A 13,861-nucleotide genomic window follows, 5' to 3' on the forward strand; every position below is an offset into this window, starting at 1 on the left:
CTGTACTGTTTCCTACCAGGAAAAATTTCTCCCCAACGGTCGAAGAGCCAGACCGAACTTCCCGTCCACATTTTTTTGTGGGCGGAGTTCGGGCTGGTAACCAGGCTAGTAACTGACCCCCTAAGTATCCTACAGTTTTCCCCCACTTGCTAACCCCCCTAGATCACAACACAGCTTTAGGTCCAACAGCTGGCCCTCTCTCATTCTATCCACTCTGGTGGGAGGTTGTCATGTGGAAGAGATGCAGGCCATGACCTTAGAATACCAACACTTGATACCATGCAGCTCAGGCTGTCTTATGCTTGTCCAGTTCCAAAGCCTTCGTCTATGACTGAATGACATGCCTCTTGTATGAGTGTCTTTAACCTTCTACATTTAGATGATTAGTACTAATTAACTGTTAACGAAAACAAAACAATAAAAGAGAAACGTTTGGGTAATAAAGGAACTAAAGATGGAAGAATACATTGTGTCCATGGCAACAGGCAAAAGGATGGAGACCAGATACAGATACAGACTCCCCTCAATGGTAAATTCAGGCACATCTGACTGTCTCTCTTCACTAAGCCACTGCAGGCATTTAAGTGGATTTAAATTTTGCAATTGTATATACTAGATGCTTCTATTCACTTATTTAACAGGGACATATTGTAATTTTGTTGTACTCAGCCAATTGTAATGAAAGATACATATTCAACAAAACAAACAAACAATATTTCAAGATAAGAACACAACATAAACATGTTTGATCTTGCCCATAAGGCTAACTTATAAAGCATGAAAAATACCACACTGCACTGTCAAAAACTACATATGTGGAGACATTTCAATCATCACATTCCATGGTGTATTTACAGCACTGTGTTCAAATCCATATTGTAATGGTTGGAATTCCTATGGTTGAAACTGTTCAAAAATGAAGAAAACACAGACACAATTATTAAACAGTCCCTGTGGAGATGTTAAGGATAGTTGCAGTGAATACCAACTCCATATGTATAGCAGACTAAGAGCACAAGAGAGTGTATAAAAGTCTGTATAAATTTGTATCCTGCTAGAATATCAGAACGTTTTTTAGATACATTTGGATTTTACCTTCTTGTAGGCCTTAACAACAGGGCTTGATCATTGTGGAGAAATACGTTCTGATGAGTAAGCGAATATACTTTACACATTTAGTCAATAATAGTGTGAGAAAACAAGTTGGGAGATCTCTATCAGAATCATAATTGGGACATCTAATATATAGTTAATTCTATACTAATGTAAAAACACTGAACTCAACTGCAACTTCAGTCTTGTATTTTTGTACAGAATTCATAGGGTTTAGTGTCCTTTTTCAATATCTCTTTTCGCCTCGCCATGATGTCTTTAAACTTATCCTCATCTTTTTTCTGGTGCTTGGCCATTTCTTCCTTTTCAATCTCCTCTTCCTCCGCTATTTTGATTTGCAGTTCCTTCTGCCACTACAAAAAAAAAAAGATACAATTTATGAATTTATATCTTGCACAAGCGATCAGTGACAATGGCGCTCTTTTGATGGGTAATTTTCTTATTTCTATTGGCAAGGAGACCTGAAAGCTTTAAATTTAAAGTCCAGACTGTGTTTAGATGCCTTTGAAAATCTAGCCACATCTACCAAGCCTGGAAATCAAGTGTGAGCTATGAGCCGTGCAGCCCGGCAGGATCATCTTCAGAAAAAGAACGCTTACCAGAAACACCCCACACTCCCTCCCCTACCTGCACAAGCAGGAGGCTCAATAGAATTACATTTTACTGAAGGAGATACACAGCTTAACTGCAGTAAAAAAAAAAAAAGAAATCTGAGGTATTTTCTGTAAAGGTTATCAGGAAACTCTAATAAACGTGTCTCCTCTTCACTGGAAGTCCAAGCTGTACATTTTATCACACTCTCTTTTACATTTATCATTTGGCAGAAATTTTTATCCAAAACGACCTACAGTTGAGGAACACCAATCAAGATACGTTAAGTTAGGAGTCCTGTTGATACTATAATGCTAACCACTCAAATTAGACAAAATCTAAAAAGTACCATAGAGTAGAGAGAGAGTACACAGTAGGTTAGGAGTGCTACTCTGGTTTGCCATCCTTGCATCAAATGGATGGATTCACAGCAGTGTCAAGGACAGTGGGTGGTGTTGACAGGGCAAGGTATGTACTTAGATGGGCTAAAATCCATGTTTTATGTTGCCACGCTGCCCATGTAATAAATACACCCGGAGATTGTCCAGGTCATAAAGATTTCAGCCACTGTTTACTATACTGGACTTAATGTGTTTAGTCACCTCCATCCTAAATCACTGGAAAGTCTCTGGACTTAATCTGTATATGAATTAGTGCAGTGAGGATGATACTGAGGAACAACAGATCATCTAGATCCAGTCAACCTCACCTGATCATCAACGACTTTCCACAGATCTACGTCTGTACGGGTCACAAAGTCCCCGGGAGCTTGTTGTTTCTGACTTGATCTGAAATATATAAGTGGGGACTAAGACTTACACACAACACAGTGACAAAGTAGCACAGTTCTGACACAGCAACAAATATTTCACCATAAATAATATAGTAATCACCATAGGCATAACATAAAGTGTACTGGTGAAATTTCTAATTTCCAGCATTACATTGCAGCATAAGAGAACCACAAAGACATAACATAAAACTTAGGAAATAAAGAATAACTTCTTAGCATATGTGAGGGGTGAAGTTGTCATCACCTTGGTGTCTGAAGTCCACTGTCCACCCTTGGCGCTGGCACAGGGGTCTTAAACCGGATCCTGTTGGGCGACACCTGCCCGTCTTCAGGTATAGACTTCTGGAGGACGTGTTTCTCAGGCCCACTGTACAGCTGGGAGTAAACGGGGAGCTCGTGGGGGGTCGGGGGAAGGTAGAGGCTTGACAGGAAGTGCGCTAGCCGGCAGGAGATGAGGCGCTCGCATGACAGGGCGGCTGGAGGGCTGGACGGGCTCCGTGCTCCCTCAGATTGAAGGGGTTTGTCCAAAGCACCAACCAAAGCCTGGAACAAGGGCCTCCTCAGTCACATTTCATTGCATTTCATATCAATTAAATAAAGACCCTTTATTCCAGTTTCATATCATGTCAATTCTCAGTAAAAATCTATCAAACATTTTAAGAGAACTGTAAACTGCCCGCATGGTGCCTTTTGTGGCCCAGTTGTTTTGGTCCTTTATTACTTTGTTACACCATATACTATACTAAAAGGTTTATAGTAAAGTATATGGTGAAACAAAGTAATAAGTAGTAATATAGTATTAACAAATATTATTTGACCCATAGGATTCTTTGTACTAGGGAATGTAAAAATAAAAGCATAGCTAATACATGTAACCAAATGATGTTGTAATGTGATTTCTTGTAGTCCCTCTCCTGGCATTGATTAAACCCCTTAAAACTCATTTTTGTTCCTCATAATGACCTATGTAGATGTTTTTTTTTCCTGAAAAAAAATCCTATCACCTTATAATGCCTTGGATGTAATTCTACACCTTTGCCTCAATTAGTATTCACGGAGCTATGAATATGCAAAATAGGTACTCCTGGCTTCACCTCTGATAGCTCTCGTTTGGACATAGCCTTATGCTAATATACTGTATGACATGTAACGCCCCACCTTACAAGTTGATGGGATTGGTTCCAGAGGGTAAGTTATTGGTACCCTACAGTTTCAAGGTGAAAATACTCAAGAAGATGACTGCATATTTCGCTTTAAATTTAACTTTTATTATATTTAACTTTGTCTTGTATCATATAGAAAACACCAGATGGACATGTTAACGAGGTTAGAAATGTTCTTTTCACTGGAGGGGTCAAAATACTTCTGTCTCTTTACATTATTACTTTCCTACATTGGCCGACATTCCTACTAGTCCAACTTGCACTTAAATATGAACCAAGCCATTTGCATTCCATATTTAAATATTCATCTCATGCTACTAGAAATGATAAAAATCTGACTTACAACTAAAAAGATTGGGCATTTACCCAAAAGACATTTGAGTGATGCTTGCATACTTATGAATATTTTAATTACTTTTTTGTTTGGAGGCCTGCGTAACAAGTTGCAAGCATTCAGACAGTGATAAATTAATCCTTTCAGATGTAAAACAATTGCTCATTGGTTTGTAATATGTGCTTTGTATGTGCCTGCCAGGAGGAACTAATGAGATGAGGAGAAAAGCAAGCTCGTCTTGCATTGAAATACCCACAACTTTTGCTCCTCACATCTCAAGTTATTAAGCCATTTTACTCATCTACTTTTTTCTTTTAAATATTCCAGAAAGGTTTTTTTTCAGAGGCAAAGCATACAAGCCATCTCCTGGAGGGCGTGAGGTCAAGGACAGAAAGAGTCTGAACTGACAAAACAGCAGGAGGCTCTAACTTTGAATTAGTGATTCACCTACCCCGCACACGAAAAAAATAGGACTTAAAAACAAGCACGCCAGTGGAGGATACTTCTTTTGGCTTCCTCAATTAAGATGAAATGAAGAGCAATTTTGTGTTGCCATGGAACAGACAGTGATCTATTTCAAGGCCTCCCAGAAAGAAAAAGTTTCCCCATCACTGATGGTTCACCTTGAGGAGTTAATCATGTTCCCAACATTTTTGCCTTCTCTATGTTTTTTTTCTTTTCTTCTTGTCCATTTCTCTCCTGTTGGGTAGAGGACTGGTTGATGAGCAGAAAACTCTTAACACGGACAATGGAACAGCGGTGAGGGGCTTCTCGTCACACCATCACATCAAAGAGACATCGACCCTGTCTCCCTCCCTGCAACATCGTCCGACTACAGGCCACATCCAGACCAGACGTAGGCCAGACGTGGGCCAGACCCCGCTCATGCGCAGCTGGTATTTCGGCTGATGCCTTCACAGAGGCCTTTGTCTGGCCGCCAGAGCAATCACCTGGGTGACGAGCAGGCCTTTGTTCCCTGCCGCAGGATGTGATCAGCCGCCCCACTTTCACGCACAAGAGAATTTCACCCTTTTTTCCCCAACAAAGTGCCAGGCCTACCCACTGTACACTCCTGTCTCTCCAGAACATGTTGTTTGCTTTATGTTGCCTGGAAATACTTGTTTCTAGGTGAGGATGCTGAGGTCTTTATTTCCTCCCCTGGCTCAGTGAGTTTGATTCTATTAGGAATGCAGATGATGCCTCTGCAGGCGGTGATGAAAATGAAAAATGACTGTTGAAGCTTAAAAAGATTAGGTACCCTTTCAATCAACCATCTCACATGTTTGTCACAAGGGCTTTGCTTCTTAAAAAAAACCAACACTGTGTTTTTCAGATATAAAGCTAAGTACATTAATATGTGCAACAACTTGCGATTGCAAGTATTTCTTTGGCTTGATGAAGCTGAATGCTAACTCAGAGGATAGCAATTTGACTCCTCTGTTCAAGTATTTCACCAGCAATTTGAACTGCTTTGAGGTCATAAAGTGTTGTGTTGAAACCCAGATTTTCCTGGCATGGACAGCCTTTGTAGCAGATGGTGTTTGGAGAACCACAGGACATTCCAGTTGGCTATGGAGTGAAGTCACAAGAGTGAAGAACTACAGTTTGGAGCAACAAGCATAATTAATTATGCACACTCACTAACAAAGTGCTCGTTTAACAAAAAAACTCAAAAACTGTGCCTTTTCTGCATTTTCTCTGCTAGTTACTTCACGTCAGTAACTATTTTCAACTCGCAATACAGAAACTGAGTATTCAAAATAAACACCCCACCCCCTCTGTATCTCCCCCAAATGAATTCTGGTCTTCTTGTACCTCCATGAGTGTCATTGCTGTGTGGACGCTCTCGTCCGGCGTGTGGCTCAGCTGCTCATGGAGGACCAGCCAGGCCGCGGTCCTCAGGCCTCCCCGGGGCTCCACTCCCTTGCACACGCAGGCCACGGCCTGCACCGCACTGTAGCGCAGCCTCCAGTCCTCCTCGTCCCCTGCTGCAGACACAACACACACACACCCCACTCACAGTCAGGCTACATGGATGGATGGATGGATGGATGGAGGGATATATATACAGTCATAGAGAAATAGACAGATTAAGTATCAGGACCGAACTAATAAACAAAGAAAGAGAAAAAGAGAAAGCACACATGGCCCTATAGTTCAGATAAGCTGCCCCAGATGAATTAGGGCAGCGTTGTCACTAAACTGTGCAGGAGTGCATTGCTCCAGGAGGTGGATTTCTGGCAGCCCCACTACATACTATGTAGTGTCCTTGTTTTTAGAGAATCACTGACATTTTATTGTACAGAGTGCTACCTTCGTAAAAAACTGGCAAACCCCTCACACACACATACAAGTACACCTGTGCACACACACACACACACACACACACACACACACACACCAGCATGCACATGCACACCGCCCTCCCCATGTCTCCTTTATTCATTCCTGAGCTCCTGGTGAAGTGAGAGTGGTCTCTCGCATCGGGTCGTTTCGCTCCAGAGAAAGAGTTGTGAGTAATACTCCTCTCTGTAATCTTACTCATCAGCGGGGCCGGTGCCCAGGAGAGTGGAGGACAAGGTGAGATCCATTTAAAATGCTTTGATATGGGGCCAATGTCACTTGTGGGTGATTAATGTAAATAATGCTCGAGCATGACGGATGATTTGTAGATCTGCTCAGGGGAAGAGACACGGAGAGGGCAGCTATGCTGAGGTAGAACATAAGGTAATAAGAGGACTTTGGCAATAATGTTAGTTCACAGGTGGGCTTCAAGGACTCTCAAAAACTTTTAGAGACTGAGATCCTTCACTACTTTGAACTCTTCATCTAGTTTACTCTTTATACTTCTCTTTCCTGATATGGATACTGTACACACAAACACCAGTAGATTTATCCAATCACTGTGTTTTTAAGTTACTGCGTTTTCCCCAGAATGTTATTGTTAACAGCACCGCTAAATCATGATACCAGCCAGCAAAGTATGAGCCAGCAAGGGCCCAATATCGACACAATATGCTTGTAAGGACTTTACAACGTGTAGTGTTGTTATGGGCTCAGCCAGGTGCTGCATAGCCTGCCTGTGTCTTGTTACTGGACTCACATAGCTTCAGGAGAGACAGCAGTCCTCCGGGGTCTCTCTGTCCAGGCTGGCTTGCTTGACCCACTAGTGCCACTTTCTGTATCTCCGCACTCTTGCTTTGCAGGCAAACGTCGGCCAACACACCGCAATAAGTATGCTCCAACTGCCAAGGCCAGGCGGCCCTCGGTGCCGTCCCACCCTGTTAACTCAGAACATATTGCCCCAGTATCAAACACGTGATGATGAGCAAGCAGACGTAAACAAACAAACAAACACTGGCACTCCTTGGGCTCTTGTGTTTTGTTTGTGTAAATTCTTGGAAAACAGACCACACAGCTGACTAAGCAAAGGCTCTTGCACCCCCTGATGTTAGCCGTGAGAGGACCAGATGGTCACACAGAGCCGTAAGGCAGAGCACCTGCACTGGCCTTACCTTCTCCACTACTGAGCGGCTCTCCTGCCTCTGCCTCGTCTGAAGGCTCATTAGGGCCCGCAGGCAGAGCATGCTGGTCTTAGCCGCCTCACCGAGCACCAAGAGTCCCAAGCTACTGTCCACCCTGAGACGAGAGGGACATAAAAGTTTCTGGAGAGATCAGCATAGAGCATATCAAACTGAGGAGATATCAACAACAACAACAACAACAACAACAACAACAACAACAACGACAGAGGTGCCCACATGAGAATTATCACAATTAAAAGACCTGTGTACAGTTTATATTTGTCAACCAAGTCTTATATTTGTCAAAGAGTTATGTAGAGAGAAAAAGAGTTAAAGGCTACACTGCTACAAATGGTATTGAATACTACTGCAAGCAGTTTCTGCAAGCTCTGTGCTCTGCAAACTCCACAGCCTAGTTCAATTAACCTGATCAAGTTCCCACTCAGCAGCTTGACCCTATAGCATAACCCTTGGAGGTTCTATTAAGTTAGTCCTGCTTGGAATGTTTTTTTTTTTTTTGTAAATAGAGAGTAGTTTGAACAAGGGTTTAATTTTAGTATTTTTGAGGGCATCTATGATACTCAAATTTAACATATTCCCTCTAGTGCTGCAGACTCACCAGTTGTCTTGCAGCATCTGGTCTCTATGCAGGAAGAGGTGCTCCATCACCTGGGGCAGCTGAGGGATGCAGTGCTGCACCGAATACCAGCAGAGCAGACACTGCCACAGGAAATGGCTCACCTTGTACTCCTGAGCTTCTGGTGCACCGACCTGCTGTTAGGAGAATCAAGTCATGAAATCAGCCCTCATACCTACTTACAAATAATTACTTTTTCACTACTACTTAGAGGGTCATAGGTTACAGTAAGTCTCGGCTTGGTCCTCTCTCAGATTGCGTTCAATCGGTGCGATCGATAAACATCGGTAGCTACCTAATCCTGTACAATTTAAACAGAACTACTCTAACATTTGTCCCTTGCTATTGTGCAATACATGATGGGAATCCAGCTTAGATTTCATTGAGAGAGTTAGCTGTTCAATGAAGTGGAATGTTTCTATGAATCATTTTGAAAGCTCTTTTGTATTCACTTCTCCACGTTCTGTTATCACATCAGTTATCCTTTTATTTTTTTATCTACCAACAGATGTTTCAGGGACTTAAGAACGTGTTCCAAAGTTATACTGCATTGCAGATGACCTTAAATTAACCTCCTGAATCAGGATACCTGCTCCAAATCCTGATTGCTGGTTTTTCTTCCACATATTATCTGTCCGACATGTATCATGAAGTTCACAGCAAATGAAATGTCCGGAAATTGATGATAGCATGCCTCACAATGTGACAGAGCTGAAGGAATAAGAAAAATGTTAAACTGGATACATTTTTACTGAAAAATAACTCTGCTAACTAAGTAAAAACAATCCAAATCTAATTGATGGAATGAGTAGCCAATATCCCTGCAGCATTCATGTTTTAATTGACACATTTGTCTACCAGAATGTTATTGAGTCCGAGAGAATTTGTAATACCACTTAGAAAACTGCGAAGATGAGCTCTACTGTCCTCATATCCAATCAGGTTCTCTGACACATAGAAGAGAAACAGCCTGAGAAACACCAAATATCCAAGCTGAAGAGAAAAAACATACGCATAACAGATGAAAATATGTTTCTAGGAGATACACTCTTACAGTATATTCTGGCTACTGTGCTTCAATTTTATTTAAACCTATCATTATCTGGGATATATAAACTGTTATAAATAAACTATATTAACAAAAACTCTCGTATCTGAAAACAATGTTACCAGGAAGAGGAAATGAAACTGCAACTAGACACAAAGCATTGGAAAGAAAACAAAGAAACCTTCAGCAACTTCATTTCACATGTGTACAGGTTGGGTTTAGACGAGGCATCCGACCACACTGAGTAGAGCACTGACTCCCCCAGGTAAAACAGAACAGGGATCTGATCAGTATGCAGTGGTGCCTGATCCAGAGACACCAAAAGGGCATCAAAGGCAGCTACAAACACAAGAGAAAAACACGGTTTGTCCTACCATCAGTGGTTAAATTGTTTTGCAGATTAGATGACAATTCATGGTGATAATATTCAGTTTGGCTTGAGGTGATAACACAGGCTGTCACCTAAGGGTTCCCAGAATGTCTGTCTGATCAATTTAAGGCCATCTACCCACCATTTTGTATTTGTCCATTACACAAGCTCAGCAAGAGCAGCTCTCTCCAGGCAAGAGGAAGTTCAACATGGTTCCCTTCTCCCATGGACTTTAGTCCGGCTCGACGCTGTTAAAGAGTCAAGAGTTTGCTTGAGGTCAATGGTGCAGTCAGGAAAACTAGAGAAAGACGTATATCTCCCCCTGCTGGGCATTCTCAGTATGAGTGGCGATATGAGAGACCATAACTTTAAAGATTAGTGCAGTTACAGTTAAGACCAATTATAGTCTTGCTTAAAAAACATCTCATCTAAAAGTATGTACAGAAAAATGAAGTTACATCACTATTTTAATAAGCACTTTTAGAATTAGTTTGGACACATTTTGTATATGATGTCAGTTTGCAACTCTGTACATCCAGTACATACGGACGGTCACACCACCCGACTTCACACCAAGGCTTTCCTGGCCTGTGGTCTGACCATAATACTAAACACACATGGGTATGGCTGTCAGTAGCCTACTTAACTGAACTGACAGTACTTCCCAGCACACTTACTTTATAGTAATTAGAATCAGGGGCGCACACAAAATTGTCGTTCATGGTACGTACACTCAAGAAAGCTGTGCCATCACGGAGGGTGCCACTTGAAGTGAATGAGAGCGCCTAGAGCATGGGTCAGTGCAATAAAGACTGCACAATGAAACAAGCACGTTTGAACGTGTGTGAAATGAAAGAGACTCTCAGTTGGTTCCCATCATGCTATGTGCAAGAATGGTGTGGATATCTGTGTTCGAATATGTGTGTATTGCCCTCATTTTGTGTCAAGTGTAAAGTGTGTGACTACTTGTTCGTCTGTGTGTTCTGTGGTAATGCTGTGGGTGTGTGTTAGCCCATGTGTTAGTCTGAATTAGCTGTGCACCGTCAGTGTCTTTGTTATGTTGGGAATAGACCTGTCTGCCATTCCTGCCCCTCTGTATCAGTGTTTCCAGCTGGGATGGCGAAGAAGCAGCAGGTCCCCAACTCCGCCACCCCGCCAGGACCTGGGATCGTGAGGAACTAAGATCATCAGGAACTGGGGTTGACGCTGCAGCCCCACCAGGACCAGGGACTGGGTGCACCAGTGCCCGGGGAGAACAGTGGAGGCAGCTGCGCTAAGAGCTACCAATGTCACCGTCACTCAAACCAGGAACCATGGCAACAGGACTTCCTCCGCGAGCAGCGATGACGCTTGACAACAGAGAGCACCGGCTCTAGACGTACCTCATCCAGCTCCATCTGGCAGCCTGGTTCAATTCCTGGTCAGCAGAGGTGACAGGAGCCCAGGTCACTCTCGCTTTGGAAGGAAAAGCGCTGCAGGTCCTCAATCTCCAACCAGCAGAGCAGGCCAGCTGGCCACTCATTGAGGCAGCACTACAGCTCCATTTTGGATAGCAAGCTGGTCAGCCGCTGCCAGAGTGAGAAGAACCCAGTATGCCACCCAGCTGCTGGTGTAAACCTTGGTGAGTTCCAGCCTCGACTACTGCAACGCCCTCCTAACGGGCCTGCCGGCATGCGTGGTAAAACCACTACAGATGATCCAGAACGCGGCAGCGCGTCTGGTGTTGAACCAACCAAAGAGGGCACATGTCACCCCGCTACTCACTGAGCTCCACTGGCTGCCGGTAGCTGCTCGCAACAAGTTCAAGTCACTTATGCTTGCCTACAAAGTGCTTACTGGGTCTGCTCCCACCTACCTAAATGCTCTTGTAAGGGCAAATGTTACACCCAGGACGCTGCGCTCATCCAGTGAGCGTCGTCTGGCACTGCCCCCGGTGCCTAGCACTACCAGAGCAGGGGCGTCCCTCTCTTCCTTCAAGATAGAGAGCACCTCCCTTCCTAACTGGCACCTTGGCTTAACTTGCACTTAAGCAGTGACAGGCCCGCACCTCTTTTTCTTTCTATGTCGTTTTCAATTTTTTTGAAAAAAAATAAGCAGTATTTATTGTTACACCAGGTTTTATTGCTCTTAGCTTGATTGTTCTCTCCCTTGTACGTCGCTTTGGACAAAAGCATCTGCTAAATGACTAAATGTAAAAAATAAATGTAAGAAGAGCCTGGGCAGAAGAGACTGGGTACCCAACATGGAGGAGAGCAAGGAGGAGGAAGCGACTAGACAAGCGACCACCACTGCTGGAGAGGGGTGGCCCAGCGGGCCACAAACGCCTCGCCCGGGATAGTGAGCTGAGACCAGGCTGGAAGGCAACCACGCTCCACATAGCCAAAGTTACAGGAGAGCGAGCAGATGCAGAGGAAAAAGACTCTGCAGATGACAGTCCACACACGTTCTGGTTGGTCAAAATCCAGGACACATGCATCATTGTTTTCTTTCTGTTGTACAACAGCTGTGCTATAATGTTTTTTGAGGGAATAATTGTAGTATTAAAAAAGTAATGTCGCAGATTGCCTCCGACAACTTATTTCTGGAAACTATCACATGTTGCTAAGCAACAGTAAACAATACCGCAAGCCTGCTATCGATAGCTACAATGTAACAAAACAAAAATTGATAGTAGGCAAATATTTAAGAAGAACTGTTATGGTTGATCTACAGATCACTTTTTGCTTAGATTCTTGCACACCTTATATCCCATGAGCACACACACCCAAATGAATATATCTGCCTATGCTACTGATTCACTGCTTTGTTCTAACGAAGTCCTTGATTAAACTTAGACGCGCACACGGATGCGGCAACACAACAATGTCTATCTCTTGTGACTGCCTGGTTCTCGCTGTTCACATATAGGGGAGTGGAGTGTATTTAGGACATGCAGTGAAGGGTGGGCACAACAATACAAAATTAATAAATACCAAAGAACCGTTGAAAACAATTGGATCGTTCGAGAACCCAACATCACTACCTTGATGCCATTGAGGAGCTGGTTGGCAAGTCCAATGTACTTTTCTTGATCCTGACCACTGGCATGGTTGAAATGTTCAATAAACTCTTCTGTTATTTCAAATGGGTTTCTAGAAAATTACACAGTTAGTTAGTCAATACCAACTTCTAAATATTCTATCCAATAGGCTGACCCAAATGCAAGACAATTGAAATGTCATCTATAAACTCACTTGGTAGCATGAAAACTCGTGGTGTTTATAGCTTCTTTGGAGACTTCAGACCTCCTGATGAGTCGTGCCTGGAGATCCTTATGATGTGATTGGGAAATCACTGCCAAGCTGTGGACAACTGGAATTTTCCTAATGGGCATCTTACGCGACTGGTTAGTTTTGATAATCCATAACTCGTAGCCAATAACATCTAACACCCGAATTTCTCCAGATGTCGAGCGGAAAGGAGACCTTTACAAACCATGCTGCAAACTGTAGCAAGTTTTGAGCGCTTCCAGTGAGAAAGTTTTTTTCTGGCCGTGTTGCTATGGCCACGAGAACGCACAGTCTTGCTCATTTCACGCCTCCTACCAGAGAAGGGGAGAGAGAAAAAAAGCCAAGGACAGGAGAGAACGCGAAATTAATGTGAGATTATTCTACTTCAGTCTTCGGCAGCTGATGGTTATACCGACCGACACCATAGGCTTAACCCATACCATGGGAGAAATAAAAGAAATACAATTAGGCCTAGCCTACAGATACATAAAATAGCCTGATATAGCAGCCTAGGCTAAGCAGATAATGTGTACTAATCCGTTTCACCGTGAGTACCACCTCAGAAAATATTTGGTTTTCAAAGTACCACCATCGTAACTATCATTGACCTTCGGTAGCCTGCGCACAATAGGAACTAAGTGTTATTACCTCACTGTAATGCCTGATCAGGAGAATGAGCATGGCTCAGATAAATACAAAACTTAAATGATTGGGATCTTACGGAGCCCTAGGATCTAGTTGTTTTAATAATTTTTAAATATATATTTAATGATTAATATCCTTGTCATAAAAAATGGGAAAACTGTCTGAGTACCACCAAAAGGGAGCCGCGTACCACAGTTTGAGAACCACTGCTCTAAGTGATGTATTCAACTGCTGTAAATTTATGCTAAGCTTTCATTAAACTACACGGCACCTCTTTTTAATGATTCAAATCATTCAGAGAAGCAAATGGAATTTATGATCTTTTGATTGATGATTTGATCTTTTACTTAGTGATGCGCATGTAAGATTAACTA

General features: G+C 42.8%; 1 protein-coding gene across 1 annotated transcript; it reads right to left on the reverse strand.

The window, feature by feature from the left end:
• Positions 1–1,292: 1,292 nt before the first annotated feature.
• On the reverse strand, positions 1,293–12,946 carry tmem232 (transmembrane protein 232; the record flags this gene model as incomplete). Its single annotated transcript, XM_080847235.1, has 13 exons — positions 1,293–1,466; positions 2,414–2,492; positions 2,742–3,040; positions 5,810–5,982; positions 7,098–7,275; positions 7,510–7,633; positions 8,138–8,292; positions 8,745–8,866; positions 9,049–9,148; positions 9,385–9,542; positions 9,716–9,821; positions 12,596–12,704; positions 12,807–12,946. The coding sequence occupies 13 exons, from the start codon at positions 12,944–12,946 to the stop codon at positions 1,293–1,295; spliced, it is 1,917 nt and encodes a 638-aa protein (XP_080703361.1).
• Between the last annotated feature and the right edge of the window lie 915 nt (positions 12,947–13,861).

This window comes from Sprattus sprattus (genome assembly GCF_963457725.1).
Source record: "Sprattus sprattus genome assembly, chromosome: 11".
NCBI lineage: Eukaryota > Metazoa > Chordata > Actinopteri > Clupeiformes > Clupeidae > Sprattus > Sprattus sprattus.